Source organism: Chiloscyllium punctatum, chromosome 28 (genome assembly GCF_047496795.1).
Source record: "Chiloscyllium punctatum isolate Juve2018m chromosome 28, sChiPun1.3, whole genome shotgun sequence".
Classification (NCBI taxonomy): domain Eukaryota; kingdom Metazoa; phylum Chordata; class Chondrichthyes; order Orectolobiformes; family Hemiscylliidae; genus Chiloscyllium; species Chiloscyllium punctatum.
The window spans coordinates 18970065-18992124 of record NC_092766.1 but is presented as its reverse complement, the minus strand read 5'-3'; the positions used below and the strand labels follow the sequence as shown (position 1 = coordinate 18992124).

Below are 22060 nucleotides of genomic sequence, written 5' to 3'. Positions count from 1 at the left end.
GGAGATTTGAGAGGCAAGCTTTATTTTAAACCGAGTGTTAAATGCTCAAGGATGTGCTTCATAATGGCAACGTTAAAGAGGTATATTGACAGAAGCATAAAGTGTCGTGGAATAGAAGCAAAAAGATTTTTGTGCTTTAAAAGGATGTTCATGTGTCAATGCAGAATTGGTAAACCCACAGAGCCTGTTCACGTGTTGTACTGTTCTTTGTTCTATCTTTATTTTGGTCCATGTGAAACCTGTCCAGCTTCTGCGGGTTCGACCAAATGCAAACTTGCCTCAATGACCCAGAAATTGAAATCCTTCACTCCAACACCATCACTTTCACACATCTGACTTATCTTTCTCTTCCTGTATTCTGTAGCAGGTAACATGGAATGTCGTCCCAAGGCTCCAAACACCATATTCTCCCCCTTTCATCCAGTACCCTCCCCTGTAAATTTGTGCTGGAGAAGCGTATTTCATTTTTCTAATCATGGCATTCATACTGACATGTACGACCACTGCTGCCTGTTCACGGTTTCCCTCTAGAAGGCACAACAGCTGCTCTGAGACATCCTGATCTCAGCACCGGGAAGGCAATCGCAGACTGTCTTTCTGTTCCTCTTACAATACAGTCCGCTCTCAACAAAACTCTCTGACAGTTTTTTTTTCTCATCTGCCATACAATAGAATCAACCATGGTGCCACAAATAGTCTGAGAGCTTTCGCCTCAGAGGCCAAACACCACCCCAAAACATTTTCCAAAATAGTGTAGTATTTGCGAAGAGTTTGGCCACAGGAGACATTTCCACAATCAGCTCAGTCTGGTTCATCTTCCTGGTGGATACATAACCCTTTTCTGCCTGTGTAACCTTTACTTGGAATGTGACAAGCTTCCGAAACGTGATACCAATGATGCTCCATAATAATTTCACCAGCAGCTGCAAAGGTTGCATGTATTAAGGAGCTTCACTTGACCACATTTCCTCATTTCCTGCATCAAAGTTCACCATGGACACTGGAAGTGTCCTTGATTATCCCACACATTGCAAAGGAAGCTTTCTATGATTCCAAATTGTCCTGCTACAGCGAATCTTACCAATTACACCTTAAAACTAGGAACCAATTACTCAACTACTTGTCCAATCCTCAAACAAGCAATGATACCCCCGCCCCCTCTCTCTCTCTCTCTCTCTTTCTCTCTCTAGCAAATGGAGGAAAACTAGTAGACATTCAAAAGCATGAAGAATAGCCAGCAATCTAAGTACATAACAATGAGAATAAAATATGGTTTATTCAAGCATAGAGTCATAGAGATGGACAACCCGGAATCAAGGTCTTTGGTCCAATTAGTCAATGTCAACATGATATCCGAACATAATGTAGTACCACTTGCCAGCACTTGTCCTGTATCCATCCAAACCCTTCCTATTCATAAACCAATTCGAGAATCGTCTAAACTGCTGTAACTGTACCAGCCTTCACCACTTCCTCTGGCAGCTCATTCCATAGATGCACGACCCACTGCGTGAAATAGTTGACCCTTAGGTCCCTTTTATATCCTTCTGCTCTAAACTAAAACTATTCATTCTGGTTCTGGACTCACTCGCACCACGGAAAAGTCTTTGTCTATTGATCCTATCCATATCCCTCATGATTTTACAAACCTGTATAATGTCACCCTTCAAACTCCAACGCTCCAGGCAAAGCAGCCCCAGCCTATACAGCCTCCCTTCTCACTCAAATACTCCAACCCTGACAACATCCTTGTAAATATTTTCTGAACCCTTCCAAGTTTCACAACATCCTTCCAACAGGAAGGAGACCAGAAGTGAACTCAATATTCCAAAAGTGGCCTAATCAATATCCTGTACAGCCACTACATTACCTCCAAATACTATAATCAATGCACTGACTAATACAGGAAAGCATACCAAATGCCTTCTTCACTACTCCAACTCTGACTCTACTTTTAAGGAACTATGAACCTGCACTCTCAGGTCTCTTTGTTCAGCAAAACTCCTGAAGACTGTATCATTACGTGTATAAGTCCTGCTCTGATTTGCTTTTCCAAAATGTAACACTTCGTATTTATCTTAATTAAACTCCCTGCTTCACTCCTCAACCGATTCCCTATCTGAACAAGATCCCGTTTTACTCTGAGGTAAACTTCTTCCGTGTTCACAATACCTCCAATTTTGTTGTCATCTAAAAACTTACCAACTGTATCTCCTACGTTCACATCCTTATCATTTTTATAAATGATGAAAAGCAGCGGATGCAGCAATGATCCTTGTGACACACCACTGGTCACAGGCTTCCAGTCTGAAAAGCAACCGTCCACCACCACCCTCTGTCTTCTCACTTCTAGCCAGTTCTGCATTCAAATGGCAAGCGCCCTAGAATATCTTGGTTACCTGATGGTGTTGATGAGAAAATAAGGAAGATAAAGAATGCATGCAACGCATATCATAATGATAATAGCAATTAGAAATCAGGAATACATTTGTTTGTCATTCAGAACACGCAAAGACTGCAATAAATGAAGATATGAGGAAGCACGAGAAAAGATGGCACCCTGTGCTAAAAAAAAGATAAATATACTTCAAACCTCTTAAAGGTGAATGATTAGTGAAGGATAGCGAGGGATCACGAGGAACAAGCCAATCAGCTGCTGGTTGAATTAAAGAGTACAGCAGAGGTACTAATTGATTACTTTTGCTCTTACCAAATTGGAAAATGGTGACAATGGCCCCGTTTAAAAATGGGTGCTCAGCAATTCAGCAATATGGTTAAGCATTAAAAAAAAGGAGAGAAGAAGACAGGCAGGACTTTAGGTATGGAAGTCCCCAGTACTGGCTCCTTAATTGCTGACAGAGATAGGGAGAAAATTGTGAAACCATAAGCAGAAATCTTCCAGGACTCTGAGAATACAGGATTCATATATGGTAACTAGAGGGTTGCAAGTATGTTGCCCTTCTTTAAGCCGGAGGCAAAGATGGCCCAGGTAACTACGCATGTGTCAGCCTGAAATCAGCCGGGGAAAGTGATGGAGACTCCAATGCATAATAAATAAATAGACGCTTAGAGAGAATTAAGGTAGCACGAGACAGTCATCATTGCCTTGTGAAGGGCTGGTAATTTCTGATGCATTCTTGTGATTTCCAGCAAAGCCTCGACCCAGTTCCCAGATGGGACACTGTTAAATCATGGATCCAAGGTAAGTTTGAAAGTTGGCTGAAAACTTAGGTTATTGGCAGGAGACAGAGTGTAGTAGGTTTGACTGAAAGCGGTGTCTCATAGAGTACCACAGAGAACAGTATTGCTAATTTATTGCCCTTGATACATATGTAAACAAAGCTTTTAATTTTTTTTCTATGAAGTGGCACCAAAGTGCTTGTGGACAGAGTTCGACGTCATGGAATAAAAGAGTCAAAATGAACCAATACACAACATACACTGCACGGCAGGAAATGGAACAGTGCGGAATAGTGCTTGTCACATTGAAGGAAAGTTTAAAATATCATTCCACAGGTAACTATTGTAAAACGTTGCTGCTTAATGATGTGTAAGAATGAACTAGATTTTTCGAAAGTGTACAGTTGTAAAAAAGGGAAGATGATTTGGATTTTAAAGTGTTGTCATCCATGAGAGCGTTGATATAGTATTTCATAGTACCATAGAACCATGGAGCATCAAAGCATATCCTTTGTTTCCAATGCCATATTGCTGACCAGAGTCGACTGACTAAATTCGTCGTATTTGCCTGCACATGGACCATATCCCTCAAAAGCATTATGTTCAAGTACCAATTCAAATGAATTGCAAATGTTGCACTTATACCTACATCTAACAATTCTTCTGGCAGTTCATTCCACAAATGAACCATCATGTGTGTAAAAAATAACTATCCTTCAAGACCCTTTAAAATCTTTCTTCTCTCACCTTAAAATTATGCCCGTTACCTTTGAACTTCCTTTCTCCCGGGAAAAGACATCTGCTATTCAGCTTATCTGCCCCCGTCATGATTTTACAAACCTCTGAAACGTCACCCGTCAACCTTTTCAGCTCCAGTGAGAAAAGTTCCCAGTTCGTACAGTTCTCTGTGTGAGTAAAGCTATTTCTCTCACATCTCCACGAAACATTTTGCTCCTTATTTTAAATCTATGATCTTAGCGATTGTTCATTCCATCAGGAAGAAATGTTAGTGACGACTGTACAATGTGTGGAGGATATTACTTATGCAGCGTTTCCAAGTGAGTAACTTAAAATGGCTCGCATCACTTATTGTTCATCTTTCTTAAAACGTGCCATTTTACCTAGTATATCTTGAGGCGAAGGGGTAACTTTTCTGCATGCACTGTGGCTGCTTTTGGCCACCTTCTGGATCCGTGCAATAGAGAGCGGGAAATGAACTTAACCAGACAAACACACATTTTCTTTTTCGATTTAATGCATGATTATTCATCAAATATGCGTCCCTGAATACAAGAGAGGAATTTTTCCAGGTGAACTCGGACAAATTAAAATGAATTATTATCCTTTTTTTGCTGTTGTTACATTGAACATGGAACATAGATTGGACAGCATGGGCCCTTGTATCCATGATGTTGTGTCAAACTTGACGCCAAATTAAACTAGCCTGCCTTTGTTCCATATCTCTCTATTCCTTGCATGTTCATATACTTACTTTAAGCTCCCTTATGGATCTCTACATATCTTCCACCTCCACCATCCCTAGCAGAGTGTTCCATACTCCTACACTGTCTGTATAAAAATGAACGTGCCCCTCAAAACTCTTTTGAACTTACCCCCCTCAATGTTCGACATGTCAACTTTGAGAAAAAAATATTCTGAACGTCAAACCTGTCTATGCACCTCATAATATTACAGACTTCTATCAAGTCTCCCCTTAGCTTCCGCATCACCAGAAAAAAAAAACAACCCTTGTTTTACAAGTCTCTACTTCAGTCAACTCGCTCTAATTCAGTCAACATCCTGGCCAACCTCTTCTGCATCCTCCACAAAGCCTTCATATACTTCCTGAAATATACATACAGAACTGCACGCAAGAAAATAAGTGTGCCCTAACAAGACTTATGAAGAACAACATGATTTCCTGACTCTTGTACTGAATGCCCCGACCAATACAGGCAAGCATGACATATGCCTTCTTTACCACTCTATCCTCTTGCCTGACCATTTTCAGAGAGCAATGGACTTCAATCCAAAGATCCCTATATATATCAAAGCTATTTAGGGTCCTTAACATCTGATCTTCCAAAGTGCAGCACCTCGTACTCACCCGGGGTCATCTCCATCAGCCATGGCTCCATCGTTATCTGCAACTGATCTATGTCCCACTGCATACTTTGACAACCTTTTACATTATCTACTGCAGGTCTGACTTTTTTTAAATCATCTTTAAATTTAGTAGTTCACCCATTACATTTTTCCAGTATGAATCCCTGCAGAACGCCACCAATCACAGACGTCCAGCCAGAAATAAAAGCACACTTCTACCATTACCCTCTACCTTCTAGAGGAAAGCACATCTTGAATCAATGTAGCCAAGTCACCGTGGATCCCATGCATTTTAATCTTATGATGAGCCGAACATACGAGACCTTGTCAAGAGCCTTTCAAAAATCCATGTCGACAACTTCCATTGCTTTACCCTCAGTGATCACATTCGTCACCTTCTCAAACAAATCAAGTTCGTATGACAGGACCTTACCCGTATTGTTGTAATGGTACAATGTTGTTTTGTCCAGTCCATTGTGGAAACTCTCCTTCACTTTCTGTGACATATTAAAACGACCAGATCGGATGTGACTGTACCTTATCTTAATCTCTCAGACAACTCTTCCAGTTCAGACAGTGGAAACATCCTAAAATTGGTGTTCTTATCTCTACATTGGGCATTGTGTTTTGATATGAAGCATAATAGGAGTTCTGATGGCTTCTCCGTGAGTGCTAACTCAGAAAAGCAAACGGGAAGTAGAAATTCACATATTACTGGAATAGTAAATGAACTTGTACTATATCATTCATCTTTATTAAAACTGCTTCAATTGCGTATTTCTTAAATGATTCATTGAAGTCAAGGCGAATGTGAAAGCAGCATTCAAAATAGCACAAACATTGATGTCATTAATTTGTAATTTATTTTTATTATTCTGGACCACACACCTTTTCTAATGCGTTATCAAACTAAACTTTCATGTTATTTTGAGGCACAATTCTGTGTGTGCAGTTAATGCGTAAACAGGAAACCCACAATTATCATTTACATCATGGCTCAATTTCCATCCGATCATTTTTTTGAGAACGTAACACTTTCTCATCTGTGTCTTACGTGAATGTTCTGCTCTAGATCGAGTGAACAATAAAGCAGAAAAACGGAACGCCAGTGTGAAATTTAAAGCAATAAGTTGGTCGCAGACAATGATCCTCTTTACTCTGCTTGAACTTTTCCATCTATTGCCAGGTAAGATTATTTTCTATATATTGATGGCCTATTTGTGGTTTAAAATCACGGGAAAAAAAAATCATGCGGCAAGTTCTGACTGTCAGTGTTTAATACTAACATTGTGTTAAAAACTTGACTGTTGTTAATCTATTACAATTAGGTCAAATGTTCTAATATGTCAGGCACGTTTGAAACCACAACACCGTCTAAAGACAATATGCATCTTTCAGTAATATCACAAAACGAGATTAGCTGATTCTTTCATCGTCCTTTTATTTGTGGAATCTTGTGGTGTGAAAGGGGGACAACCACATTTCCACGTATGCAAGATAAACAACGCTGAAGACAGTCTTAATTGTCCGGAAGATTTTGATCTATAATTGTTCATAATTTCCTATTTCACAAGAAATTCACATGACATATCCTGTTTTTCAGTTATTGTCTCTCAGGCAGTGTACCCGCAGACTCCAATCATTCAAACCGCCTCAATTGGAAGTACATGTAAGATGCATTGCCACACCGGATGGCTCACAGCTGGAGTTGTTCACTGGTATAAATATCAGCCAGGAAAACATATACAACTCGTTTTCACCGTGATAAAGCTTATCCGTAACAATGGAAAATTTTCAGGAGAGATTAATGAAGAAGAGACTACTTATACTCTTGTAATTGATGATATTCAAAGAAATGATTCAGGCATTTACTACTGTGCTGCTAGGACATTTCGTGGAACACCCTTCATATTTGGTAATGGATCTGAATTATTTATTTTAGGTAAGAATGAAACTTGTTTTATATCACTTTACTGTAAATGCACATATATTTATATTGATTTTACATATGTCTTACATACAAATCTCTGCAGGTTCGCCAACCATAACACTCTTGCATTCACCATCAGATGAAATTCATTCACAGCAAGGTATCAGATTGATGTGCTTTGTGAGCAGCGTGCCCACTAATTATCTCACCATTCGCTGGAATGTTTCATCACAGAATAACGAGGAATGGCGTGATACCGAAGTAATAATTCTTGCCGGGGTTTACAGTGTCAGCAGTCAAATCAGATTCAAAGCAAACAAGCACAGCAATTGGTTTGAATGTACTTGCTCAATTCAAATCAACTCAACTGTAAATCTTATCAGTGAAAATTACTCACATCGGACAGGTAACAACTTATGTTATCAGTTTGTTTTTTATTTAATTCCGATGAGATATTTGAATATTAGTAACAGCTGCTTGTATATCAAAAATCGCTTTCTTTCAATGTTAATGACCAATTATCATTTCATTTACTTTCTTGCCTTTCTGTAGCGTTTATCTTCCTTTCTAAATGGTTGCATTCATCTGTGCATCTAGGACACACGTGCACAGTTGAAGGCAAGGTTCTTTTTATACTTTCAAAGATTAAATTAAAAATCCTGCTCATGGCGTTTTTTCACCCTACATCTCTGTGGCTTTGTCTATTCCAACGCGTCCAAAATTCTAAAACAACAGATTTCAACAAACAGATCAATTCTGCGGTCCTGCTTTGTGAAAACTTCTGACAAATATTTCGGAATTATCTTCACAATCAATGGCTATTTTTCCCTTACTTTTCTTTTTATCCGTTTGTGTTACTTTTTGGTGATTCAGTGCTTGTTCCTCTAATTAATGTTGTTCTAGAGATGTGTACATTTTAAGCTCCACGTGAGTAAAGAAAATTTCTGAAAAGATCCTTATTGGTTACCTTTGTAACTGATGTACATGCATTGGAGTCGAGGTTTGGGCAGATTTAAACATGGAAAGATCTTTCCTTATTAGTTCCTATTAAATAATAGTTCATAAATAATCTGAAGAACTCTGCCAAAATCACAAAACTGTTTTCAATTCCGGAAAGAAAACAAAAATCCCAGTCAGACAATTGCAAAGTATTATATGCCCGATTCCACTTAGCAAATCATTTTCAACATTCACCAGTTCATTTATATCCATTACGTGAGGGAATGGTGTTGGACTAGGGTGGACAAGGTCAAATATCCGACGACATCGGATTAGTGTTCAAAAGGTTTACTTGATACTGCAAACTTTTGGAGCCACCAGCCCCCTCCTTCACCCCCCGCCCCCCCCCCCCCAACCCTCCCGCTCTTTCATCAGGCGGCTAATGAAATACATCGGACACATAATGTATAATAAAAGATCAAAAGGTCATATAACTTTCGTGAATGTATTGTCCATACATAGATGGCTATTAAGTCTTTAATCAATTCGATTGAAGGCGCAAGTTTAGATTTATCAATATGTAAATCCCTACCCCAAATAAACGCATTGGACTGTAACCCGGTGTCGTGACATTCTTTTGATTTCATATTCATTCTTAAAATAAATATGTAAAATGATAATTGCACTGCTGTGGTTACATCGAATAATATACCACAGGAGTTTCAAGTTGATAATTTAATCAAGGTTGATAATTTAATCAAACAAACGCAGGGAGAGAATGTACAACTCTTAATCTAAACAAGTCCGAGGAATGCAGGAAAAGACAGTATCATCATCCATTTGTTTGCCACATTGTCATCTAATTAACCAATTCCAAGCTAAATTCTGGCATTTTCATTTGGCCCCATTCCTAATCATTGCCTTTCACTTTCCTGTCTGCAAATGTCTTCTACTTCTATGTCACGTGTGGAGTGTTTCAATAGTGCCAGTTGTTCATAGATTAATGTTGGCATTATCCCCAAAGATGGACAAAAGTAATGTAGTGTAATTGAAGTCTGATCATTTTTCCCGTCTTTAATTAACTGGAACAGTCGCCAATTCATTTTTGGTTTAAGGCCATGGGTAGTCGATGTGATGGTGTTATTCTTTTACATAACATTCGATCATTTCTCAGTTATGGCCTGATATCCAATATAAAAACCTTACGCTTCTGGGTCAGATATGTCTGTTCTTTGACCAAGTAAGATAAAGGCTAATCATCTATCTCTTCACCATTTTCCCACATCCTCTCTGTACTTCTTGCTGGCTTGAATATTTAAAAGAATACATCGATCAAACGTATTCTTTGTGATCCAACGTTCAGACTCATCCCTGGTAGAGTATTTAACTAGTTGATTGTTAAAGTCCAGGAAGAACTGCATCATAATCGCTATCTTAATATCCTATACCCTATACTCAGACTTTGACCCCTGTTGTAGGTGTAAATAAACATGGGAAACACTTTTACTTCGTATACTTTGCCTGGGGCTCTTAGACTCTCCGATTTTTATTGTAGATCAGTCATTCTTCTGAACTCATTCAATACAGTTCCATTTGTCATGGACGAGGTCAGACAACCTCAAAACATTTCAAGAAGGTTGGCCCAGACCCTAACTTTTCAAGTGGTTTTACTTAAGTGTAATGTGGGTTTTTCAGGTGTGATGCAGATGATCAAACCAAGTTATTTTTTTAAAAGAAAACAGAATTTATTTACAAATCTGCTGAATGAAATACAAATAAAAGGGAACAGAATTCAGCATAACCTAACATGTCCGAAAGCCCTACAGATTATCACAATTTAATGCTGCTGTTCCAAATACTTATAAGAACCCCGATGAATACCCCTTGGTACAAATGTAATATCAAACACAGAGTCTTACAGGAGAGAAGTGAGAGAAAGGGTCAGCGTGGATCTGCTTCCTTGGATCGAGCAGCTTCAAATCACTGCTGTGCTAAAACCAAACCAAATCAGAGTTAAGTAGAGTTGGGAGAACTGGTCACTGCCTTTTCATTGTACAAGATATTTTTAAACTTTGAAAGTATTTTGCCTGACAAAGTACCTGTTCGCGATAATCGAATTGGCCCTAAAACCTTTCAACATAGACTTTTTGGAATCTGTGTATTTTACAACCTCCGTGAATAAAAAAAACAAAGGCAACATAACCTTGTTAAAGAAGCAACATCGCAATACACGCCAATCCCCCCAAAAAAAGTAAGAACAATCAATATCCAAAGATGGCTTCATTTTAGAACTGCTGAACCTTAAATTGTTATTACCGTACAACATACATATTCATTACATTGACTGTAAACATGGAAACATGCACAACTTCATTCTGTTCCGTCTGCTGTACTTCTCCCACTGAACAATTCTGTTTCTCATTAAAGTCTCGACATTTCGTCAGCAATCACGCTTTCTCCTCTTCCCACATGCACAATTTTCAAATTGAATGGCTGTAACAAGAAGCTCCATCTAAAATGTCTGGCATTTTTGACCTTCAATTTCTCCATAAACTTCAATTGGTTATGGTCAGTGTACATGATTATCTCACATGCATTACTAGTAACAGAAATATTGAAATGTTGTAACTCCGACACCAAGCTCAAGGCCTCCATCTCAACTGTCGACAATTTCTTGTGACGAATGTTCAACTTCCTGGAGAAATACCCAACATGTCTTTCTATCTTCTTGTCTTCCTGTGAGAGTACAGCAACGACGCCCACTGTACTTGCATCGATAGCCAACTTGAATTGTTTTGCGTAATTAGATGTGGCTAATTCTGGGGGAGTGGTTAACGCAGCTTTCAGGCTGTCCAACACCTTCTGACAGTCTGCTGTCCACTGAAATATATTGCTTTTCTTTAGCAATTCAGTGAATGGAGAGGCCACACTGCTAAAATTCTGTACAAAGTTTTGACAAAACTCACTGAAATCCAGGAACTGTAGGATTGTTTCATTTTTGCTAATGGTAATGAAAACTCCCCAATCACCTTTGATTTTGAATTCAGGGGGGCCATTTGTCTACGTCCAATAACATGGCCTCGGAACGTTACTTGGGTTTTAGCAAATTCAATCCAGGAAGCGCTGTTCTGATTAAGCAAAATCCTTACAGGCATTAGACTGTAAAGTTGGCACAGATTGAACGTACGGTCGAAGGTGACATAATCGGTGACAGTTACAATGACTGGAGTTCACACAGCTTTATCACTAAGCCTGCCTCCCGAAGTCGATCAAACAAGTCTGATAAATGTTTCAAATTTTCCTTCCATGAATGACCAAAAATCACCAGGTCATCCATATATACGGCACCATAGGGTAATCCAGCATTGATTAATCTCTAAAGCGGTGCTGGCGCATTTTTCATACAAAAGAACATGCATTTAAACTGATACAGTCCATTCGGCGCTATAATATCCGAAATTGACTTCATCCTTTCGAACGAAGGTATCTGATAGTATTCTCTGTGCCAATCCAAGTTAGAAATATATGTTGCTTACCCCTCCTTCTCTTCCAATCGGGGAATCATGCATACATCAATCTTTCAAACTGCATTTACTTTGCGACAGTCCACACATAACCATTTAGTGCCACTTGGTTTTGGCAAAATTGCAATGTGTGAACTCCAGTCATTGTAACTGTCACCGATTATGTCACCTTCGACCGTACATTAAATCTGTGCCAACTTTACAGTCTAATGCCTGTAAGGATTTTGCTTAATCAGAACAGCGCTTCCTGGATCGATATCATGCATAATTAGCTTAGTACTGCCCATCTTATTTCCACATACCTACCCATATGATAGTAATAACTCTCTCAGGACATTTCGATTTTTTTCGGGAAGGTAACTCAATAATTTATCCTAATTTTTGACAACCTCCTCACTTTCCAATTTAATTTGAGGAATGCCGAATTCAGAGTCCTCTTGACTTGGTTATTAACTCTGTCTTGATATGTATGTACCTATCAGGCAGGAAAGAAATGGTCGTGTGAGGGAGCCTTGGTTGACGAGGGAGGTTGAATGTCTAGTAAAGAGGAAGAAGGAGGCTTACATAATGTTGAGGAAACAGGGTTCATACAGAGCAGTGGAGGGATACAGGATAGCCAGAAGGGACCTGAAGAAAGGGATTAGGAGAGCAAAGAGAGGGCATGAAAAATCCTTGACGGATAGGATCAAGGATAACCCCAAGGCATTTTATGCGTATGTGAGAAACCTGAGAATGACGAGAACGCGGGTAGGTCCGATCAAGGACAGTAGTGGGAGATTGTGTATTGAGTCGGAAGAGATAGGAGAGATCTTGAACAAGTACTTCTCTTCAGTATTTACGAATGAGAGGAACCGTATTGTTGAAGAGGAGAGCGTGAAACGGACTGGTAAGCTAGAAGAGATACTTGTTAGGAAGGACGATGTGTTGGACATTTTGAACAACTTGACGATAGACAAGTCCCCCCGGGCCTGACGGGACATATCCTAGGATTATGTGGGAAGCAAGAGAGGAAATTGCAATAACGTTGGCAATCATCTTCTCGTCTTCACTGTCAACGGGGGTGGTATCAGGGGACTGGAGAGTAGCGAATGTTGTGCCCCCGTTCAAAAAAGGGAATAGGGATAACCCCGGGAATTACAGGCCAGTTAGTCTTACTTCTGTGGTAGGCAAAGTAATGGAAAGCGTACAGAGGGATAGGATTTATGAGTATCTAGAAAGATACTGCTTGATTAGGGATAGCCAGCAAGGATTTGTGAAGGGTAGGTCTTGCCTTACAAGTCTTATTGAATTCTTCGAGGAGGTGACCAAGCATGTGGATGAGGGTAGAGCAGTGGATGTAGTGTGCATGGATTTTAGTAAGGCATTTGATAAGGTTCCCCATGCTAGGCTTATGCGGAAAGTCAGGAGGCATGGGATAGAGGGATATTTGGCCAATTGGATAGAAAACTGGCTAACCGGTCGAAGTCAGAGAGTGGTGGTAGATGGTAACTGTTCTGCCTGGAGCCCAGTTACAAGTGGAGTTCCGCAGGGATCTGTTCTGGGTCCTCTGCTGTTTGTAATTTTTATTAATGACTTGGATGAGGGAGTCGAAGGGTGGGTCAGTAAATTTGCAGATGATACGAAGATAGATGGAGTTGTGGACAGTCAGGAGGGCATTTGTCGTTTGCAAAGGGACTTAGATATGATGCAGAGATGGGCTGAGGAGTGGCAAATGGAGTTCAACCCTGCCAAGTGTGAGGTTGTCCATTTTGGAAGAACAAATAAGAATGCGGAATACAGGGTTAATGGTAGGGTTCTTAGTCAGGTGGAGGAACAGAGGGATCTTGGGGTCTATGTACATAGATCTTTGAAAGTTGCGACTCAGGTGAATAGAGTTTGTAAGAAGGCCTATGGTGTATTATCGTTCATTAGCAGAGGGATTGAATTCAAGAGTCGTGAAGTGATGTTGCAGCTGTACAGAACTTTGGTTAGGCCACATTTGGTGTACTGTGTGCAGTTCTGGTCGCCTCACTTTAGGAAAGGTGTGGAAGCTTTGGAGAGTGTGCAGAGAAGATTTACCAGGATGTTGCCTGGAATGGAGAATAGGTCGTATGAGGATAGGTTGAGAGTTCTTGGCCTTTTCTCATTGGAACGGCGAAGAATGAGGGGTGACTTGATAGAGGTTAATAAGATGATCAGAGGAATAGATAGAGTAGACAGTCAGAATCTTTTTCCCCAGTACAACAGAGTGTTACAAGGGGACATAAATTTAAGGTGAAGGGTGGAAGGTATAGGGGAGATGTCAGGGGTGGGTTCTTTACCCAGAGAGTGGTGGGGGCATGGAATGCACTGCTCGTGGGAGTGGTAGAGTCAGAATCATTGGCCACCTTTAAGCGGCATTTGGATAGGTACATGGATGGCTGCTTAATCTAGGATAGAGGTTCGGCACAACATCGTGGGCCGAAGGGCCTGTTCTGTGCTGTATTGTTCTATAACACAGTCTCATTTTGCTTTACCTCGCTGTCAAAATACTTTTTGGGCATAGTCACATCACACACTCTGTGAGATTTCTTTCTGTCTGGAGTCACCATCAAATAGTTCACCGCAATCAATTTCCTTTTCACTTAATGAAATCAATGAAACCTTGCTTTTAAAGGTTCACCTATCACTGGAAGTAAAATAACATGACTGCCGATCACATAGTTGTGAATTTCTTATTTCTTGTCTGCATCACGTTTCATTGTATTCTGCTGTACCTTTAAAAATTGTCTAGACAACTCCCCCGCTCTATTTAATCATTCATGAAAGTTTGACACATAGTCCAATGTGTGGTCTCTGAATTCTGAATTACCAATTTCTCCTTTACAGTTTCAGTTTTCCTGTCACTTCAGGCCAAAAAACTAACTCAACTGGACTGAATTTGGTCGATTACTTTGATGACAAATAGTGGGATTCCCTTATCAAGATGATCGTCCTGACTATAATCCCTCACTGTTTAATGGCTTATGCCACGTTTCTCGCGCTCCATGCGGTTCTGGATGGATTTGAACTGTTTTATTCCTCAGTTGTTCATAAATTCGTTGAATAATTTTGATATAAAGTTTGACCTTTAATATAATTATATCTCTGTGGGAAATCCGTATCTAATGAGAAAATTCAGTAACTCCTCTACAAATCTTTTTGCTGTGAAATTGCATAATGGAATGGCCTCTGGAAGTCTAGTAGGCACATCCATTGATGTTAACAAATACTGATTCACACTTTTTGTTTGAGGTAAGAGTTTTATGCAATCAATAACAGTCTTGTGAATGAGTCTTCCTCCATGCAGGAATAGTTTGTAAATGTGCGGGTTTTATTATCGCCATTTGTTTTCCAAATACCTGACATTCATGACACGCGTGGAAGAGGTCAATTACGTGCGTGTGCAGTCTAGGACAGGAAAATTGTCGCTGTATTTTAGTTGAGATTTTCTCATTCATAAATAGCACCCTAGTGGCAGCTCATGCCCCACTTGCACTGCCTCCTTTCCATAACTCGCTGGCAATACAATTGATGAACTTCTGCCCATTTCTCATCTTCCAGAATATATGATTAAGATGTAACTGTTAAGATAAAAACATGCAGGCATGCATTCGGATTATTTTTTCTGTGCATGTCTTTAGATACAATTGCTGAAATTTTTCAGCTTTCTGCTGTGACTCTGTTAACGTATCTGGGCGGCACGGTGACACCGTGGTTAGCACTGTTGCCTCATATTGCCAGAGACACGGGCTCAATTCCCGCCTCAGGCGACTGACCATGTGGAGGTTGCGCATTCTCCCCGTGTCTGCGTGGGTTTCCTCTGGGTGCTCCGGTTTCCTCCCACAGTCCAAAAATGCGCAGGTTAGGTGGATTGGCCATGCTAAATTGCTCGTAGCGTTAGGTGAAGGGGTCAAACGTAGGGGAGTGTGTTGTGCTTTGGCGGGTCGGTGTGGACTTGTTGGGCTGAAGGGCCTGTTTTCTCACTGTAAGTAATCTAATCTAAAAATATTTGTCTTTTTCAGCTATCTGGCCCTGGTGTGTTTCAAACAGTGTCTCTGTTAAATCCACTTCAACATTCAACTGGTGACTTTGTGATCTCAATACCACACAATGAGGAAAATTCCCATAGCTGTTAAATCTCCTCTGTCCAGTCTCCAGAGTCTTCCCGTCATTCTTCTGTTTTTGGAGACCAAATCTACACACAGTAATTCAAATGTCTGTGACCTGATAGACGTCTTATACAGTTGCAGCATGATATGTTAACTTTTCTATTCAATTCCCCGACGATGAAGCGAGGATGCGGAGTGCCTTCTTTTCTATCTTATCCATTTGATATGTAATTTTCAGCGAGCAAAGATTCATCTGTGTATCAATCTTCTGAGGGTTCTGGCCATTTACAGTATATTTTCATCCATCATTTGAAATCTCAAAATGCATCACCTCACATTACTTTGTATTAAACTCCGTCTGGCATTTCTCAATCCAGCCTCCAGTGGAACCATATCCTGCTGCATTCTTATATATCCTTCCTTAATACCCACAATTTAACAACTTCTGCATTCCACAACCTCACTAATCAAACCACTGACACTTTCATCAAAATCATCTCAAAACAACAGAACACTCAGCAATGAGACTTGTAGCACATCACCAGTCACCCCTCCGCAGCTACCCCCTATTTTCTGTGGTCAAGGCTTTTATTTTTATTGAATAATTGCAAACTAACTATGATTGGATCCTATTTGACCTTCTTGACTAACGTAGCAGGAGGAACCTTCTCAAATGTTTTGGAAAGGTCCGTGTAGATAAAATCCACCATCATCAATGCCTTTTGTCACTTGTTCAAACAAAAACATATCAAGTTTTAAAGACAGGAAGTCCACTGCAAAAAGCCATTCTGTCTATCCCAAATAAGTTCATTTTACTTCAATCTACAACAGTTCCTCTTTCTAACAATCTTCTCCAATAATTTCCCTACCTCTGACTTAAGGCACAGCAGACGACAACTTCCTGGGTTATCCTAGTTTCCCTTCTTGAACGAAGGATTAATCCAGGGTATTTGATTGTCCTATGGTACCTCGCCTTTCGATAAAGAGGATATAAAGATCTCTGTCAAGGTCTCAGCAAGCATTTCCCTTGCCTTCTTCAGTAAGCTGGGATAGCACCAGGCCCTGGGGACTTGTCTAATTAATGACTTTCGAAATACCCACGGAATACAGCTCCTTATATTCACGGTCCGAGCATTTTTGTTAAACGATCAATCTTTCTCATTCCAGTGCTGTTGTAATTCATTACGCAGGAGAGTACTTGATTTCTCGCAAACTCAGCTGTTATTTCTTCAAACATCTTTGAATAAACGTTTGTTTCCACCAGCAATGGTAATTTCTTTTTCAGCGTTATATTCCCTGCACTTTTGCAAATATAACGTAGTGATAATCATTACTCATTTTTATCCTTATGTTCAAGATACTGTGTGCTCTCTTTCAACATTCTCTACGTTATTTTGATAGTTGTCTGCCTTTAAATTTTCAATGCAGCACTCCAAAACGTTTCAACTACTGTAGCTCTGTTTCTTTTATACCACTTTCCTTACTATACACTTCTTAAAAATTTCATTGTACTCAACATGGATATCAACAGCGTGCTTCTTTATTTCAGCCCCTGCGTGAATACAAGCAGCATGGATTTTACATACATAAATTTTCTGTGCGAATTCTGCAAACACATAGGCGTATTTAGTGAGACTTCTCTTCTCAACACTTACCATACTCATTACTCCTTTCAATACATTAATAATGACCTCGTCTTTGTGTCAACTTGTTGCACTAACTTTGGGTGGTAAATAGCTATTCTCACCAGCTTTGCGGTGGCGTACTGATTGTTCAAACTAAGCACACTGACTGCAGTTATAATTATGTTTGTGTGTCGAACACTCAACCTCAAAAGTCGTAAGTGCATTTTATTTTACCATGCACGCAAGCATATACAGAGAAGGTACATTCACTACTTCACCTGACCAATTTTGATGAATGACAGGAAAATCCAGTATTTTTCTAAGTTTACTGCAAAAAATCTCATTACCAAAATTTCAAAAATGTATCATAAAAGCAGAAGAGAAAGATATCCAATTCTATTTCACCTGCGAATTTCGGTAACATCTTGCACTTCATTCTGTCAAGCAGTATTCAGTTTAGCATAATATTTGCTGCGATTTCTTACCTGAGTCTGTCAAGTCCCTGTCTCTAAACGTTACTTCGATGCCAGGCATTTCTGCGATGTTTCACACCACTTTTTTTTTGCCACAGTTTCCTTCCGACATTATTTTGTAGGAAGCAACTTTCTGGTAAAATATTCATTAATTGAAGACTGTTCTTTACTTTTCACCTATTTAACATTTTAATCCGAATTTATTTTTTCAGTACCCAACAGGTGAATTAAGCTTTGTGGTCCTGAGATGCTTGGCAGCTTCTGCTCCTCGTAATTTGAATGTTCTCCAACTGGAAATCAGTGATTACTAATCTGCACTTCCTATCGCAATATCAATATATTTATTACTTTGTGAACCCAAACGTTCGAATCACTGTTACCCTCCATTGGCTTAAATTAATGCCGGGGTCTGATTTCCTTAATCTTCCTTGCAAAAGTGAATCGATCTAAGAATTTGTCAAATAGAGAAGAAGTAGATACTTTCATTAGACATGTAAGCTTTCGACCTTCATGTAATGGGAGTCATTTCATTAAATCCAAGACTTATCGGGGAAGATGTTCGACGAGGGTGGACAATGATAAAAAACACACAACACCAGGTTATACTCAAACAGGTTTATTTGGAAATACTGGCTTTCTGAGCGCTGCTCCTTCATCAGGTAACTAGTGTGGGGGCGGAATCATAAGACAGAATTTATAGCAAAAGTTCACAGTGTCATGCTATTAAAATGTAATTTAAAAGAGGCTCTGGGATTTGTGTATCAAAGAGTATAAACCAACACACCCTATAATAAAAGGTAAAAGACTTGATCTAAAGTTGTTTAATGTATCATTATTTCTCCATGACACTGTACTCATTTAGCTATAACTATTGCGTCTTATGATATTATACCTTATGAATACTTGAGGAAGAAGCAACACCTCGAATGCTAGTATTTCCAAATAAAATTGTTGCACTATAATCTGGCGTTGTGTGAATTTTAATGTTTAATCCAAGATCGAGAAGACATTTTTGATCATTTATAAACTTTGATGATGGAAAGTTAATGACATTTACTGACATTAGTTTCAAACACGTTCAGCAGATGAGCATCATACTTTGCCAATCCGTACAAATGGGTACTTCAAGACTTGTGGCAACTGAAATCAATTGCAGAAAAAAAGTTTGATGGTTTGTGTCATAAGAATACTCTTGACGAATCCTGTGGAGACTTAATAAGTTACAATCACTCATTATTTCAAAATGATGTTCATGGCTTTCCCTAAACTTTCTGCCATTGTGTGATAGCTCAAGTGATGGAACTTTTAATGTTATCATTTGTACTTCTTCAGAACCAGGACGTAACATTTGCCTTTTCTTGCTTTGTGGAACTTCTATTATAATGATTCTGCTCCTTATCTTATCAACTACACATTCCAGATGGAGCTGCACAAATCAACTCGCAGGTAAGAAGTGGTGTCCCTGTGTTTTTAATAGAAATCATACACATTGCAGTTGGATTTTTTTGTTGTTGTTGTTGCTGTTTTTAAACGGCAGCAGACGCATTTCATTCTGCAAATTACAAATGCTGATATTTCCCTTTGCATTAGGTGACAGAGCCAAGAATTATTACTTGTCAGATTCGAGACATCGTGACAAACAAAAGGAGGTGAGTGCAGGGAGACTGTCATTCTTATTACATGTTGGGAAATAACACTTCAGACAGATTGTTGCTACTCCGAATCTCCCTAAAAATAAAATCACAATGAATGCCACACTGCAGCGTTGTGTAAGTTTTGGTCCCACAACTATAGCTGAAAACATTGGTATGAATTCTCCTTATTTGTAATTTTGCTGAAATGTGCAAAAATCTGAATAATGTTTCTGTGTGTAACGAAGGAAAATAGAGTGTTTAATTCTGATCAGGATTCTACAATGTTTGATCTGTTACAAAGAGAAGTGGTAGAAGTGGTGGGCGGCACGGTGGCACAGTGGTTAGCACTGCTGCCTCACAGCGCCAGAGACCCGGGTTCAATTCCCGCCTCAGGCGACTGACTGTGTGGAGTTTGCACGTTCTCCCCGTGTCTGCGTGGGTTTCCTCCGGGTGCTCCGGTTTCCTCCCACAGTCCAAAGATGTGCAGGCCAGGTGAATTGGCCATGCTAAATTGCCCATAGTGTTAGGTAAAGGGGTAAATGTAGGGGAATGGGTGGGTTACGCTTCGGCGGGTCCGTGTGGACTTGTTGGGCCGAAGGGCCTGTTTCTACGCTGTAAGTAATCTAATATAATATCTGTAGCTGGGTGCAGTACATTAAACGATAGTCATTTGGTTTTCAATTTGACACCGTTTTGTATATAGACATTTTAACTCAACACAATCAAATATGTTGAACGAGGCAGGTAAACTTTGTATTTGAAATACCTGGACTAAAGCAAATACTATTCGTTCCTTACCAATCATGTTCCAAAATCATATTTTTACCTCAATTATGAAGAGAGGTTTGATAGACAATGTTCGCTTTCCTTCAAACAGAGGATATCGAGAAGTTGAATGCTAATGAAGTCAAAGGCAATGAGGGGACTAGACAGTATGGATGGGAAGAAACCTTTTCCCCTTCGTGGACAAACAATTGACGGGGAACATAGATTTCAAAGAAGAGGCAGCAAGTTCAGAGTTGGGTGAAGGATTTTACCTTTTATCAGATACAGTGAGGCGATAATCTATACTTTAGCACCTATAAGTCTGGCTGAGATACACATCTTCACAACATGAGAATTGCTAAGAAGTGCATTTGCAGTACCAAGGTATAGAAATCCAAGAGGCACATGTTGGTAAATGGGACTGGGAAAATTAGAATTGTTTGTTTTTTACTGGCATAGAATCATTTAACGGAAGGGCGTTATTTGTGTGCTCTGTAGCCCTGTCACTCGAAAATTTGCTTCAGAGGAATTAGTGAACTTCTTATTATTTGCTTAAAACATCATGTTCAGACACATGTGTGGTGTACATGGGACCTGAAAGCAGATTTTCTCTCCCAGACCCAGTGATTTACGACTATAACACGGGACCCTATGCCATTATATATATATGGATATACAGATTAATTGACAAATGTCCAAGTGTCAGGGATAAGGATCAACGAAAACAAGCAATTCCTATTTGCTTTGGTTATTGATATTATATGTTTTCTCCCTTAGACTCTTTATGCGGACCTTGCATTTACAGCAGAACAGACAATCTAATGTGAAAAAAAAACACGATGTCATCGAACAAAGCAAGATATGGAATGTTCATCTACATCTCCTGTTTTTATTTCGCATTCAGAAAGAAGTAAAATACGTTATTAAGCGACATTTAAAGCAAATATCAATCAATGTTATTCTGTGCCAATATAGTTTGATACATACTAATGCCAAATGTGTATGCATGGAACCAGAAGAATAGGCTCACAGCTAGAATTCGTGACTGAAATTTTACCTTTTGCATAGAGATTTTTCACTTTCCTTTGTTTTTCAATAAATCCTTCCCTGAATTATTATGTTTCAAACTCAGTTTTACATCCAAGAGTGACTGCAATTTCATTAAATGTGCGAAGTAGTGACCTATTGATAATGTCACTGAGCTAGTGATCCAGGAGCCGAAGCTAATTTTCTGAGGACATGGGATCGAATCCAATCATGATAGGCTGTAGTGTAATGACAATGCAATCAATGCATGTTGACATAAGCATCAATCTGGTTCATGAACGCTTCTTTTGAGAAGAAGATCTATCTTCCTTATTTGGTCTGGTTTACATTTGACTCCAGACCAACAGCAATCTATTTGAAACTGTGAACTAATAGAGGAAGGTCACATTGATGTTCAAGGTCGAAATGCTCCACGTGGTTGAAACTTTAAAGATGACATCCTGATGAGGAATCGGAGGCAATCACACAGAGCTCCGAAAGAGGAATCGACTTTGTTCATCTCATTGTGCAACTAGGCACGTATTATAAGGAAATGTTGGTAGTACAAAAACAAATTCTCACGTAGAACATTTAACAATACAAAAACAAATGTATCAATAAAAATTGAAATTTCCAAGTCATGACGTGATAACTTGGATTTTGCGTTCAGTAAATTAGTGAGACAAACAAATAATTAAGTTCCAACTTAACTATAAAAGGTCTGAAGTTCAAAAGAGCCAACAATTTGT

At 39.4% G+C, this 22060-nt stretch overlaps 1 protein-coding gene across 1 annotated transcript; it reads left to right on the top strand.

The window, feature by feature from the left end:
• The first annotated feature begins 2980 nt into the window (after positions 1 to 2980).
• Positions 2981 to 21546, top strand: LOC140453914 (uncharacterized). Its single transcript, XM_072548769.1, has 8 exons — positions 2981 to 2989; positions 3151 to 3202; positions 6359 to 6472; positions 6890 to 7228; positions 7320 to 7622; positions 19219 to 19332; positions 19477 to 19535; positions 21063 to 21546. Exons 1-8 carry the CDS (start codon positions 2981 to 2983, stop codon positions 21105 to 21107), a joined length of 1035 nt encoding a protein of 344 aa, XP_072404870.1. The 3' UTR covers positions 21108 to 21546.
• Positions 21547 to 22060: the final 514 nt, after the last annotated feature.

Coding starts and splice junctions, on each gene's coding strand:
- LOC140453914 (XM_072548769.1), top strand. Junction 6,473..6,889: donor ACTTTTCCATCTATTGCCAG/GTAAGATTATTT, acceptor CCTGTTTTTCAG/TTATTGTCTCTCAGGCAGTG. Junction 19,536..21,062: donor ATCGTGACAAACAAAAGGAG/GTGAGTGCAGGG, acceptor TTTCTCCCTTAG/ACTCTTTATGCGGACCTTGC.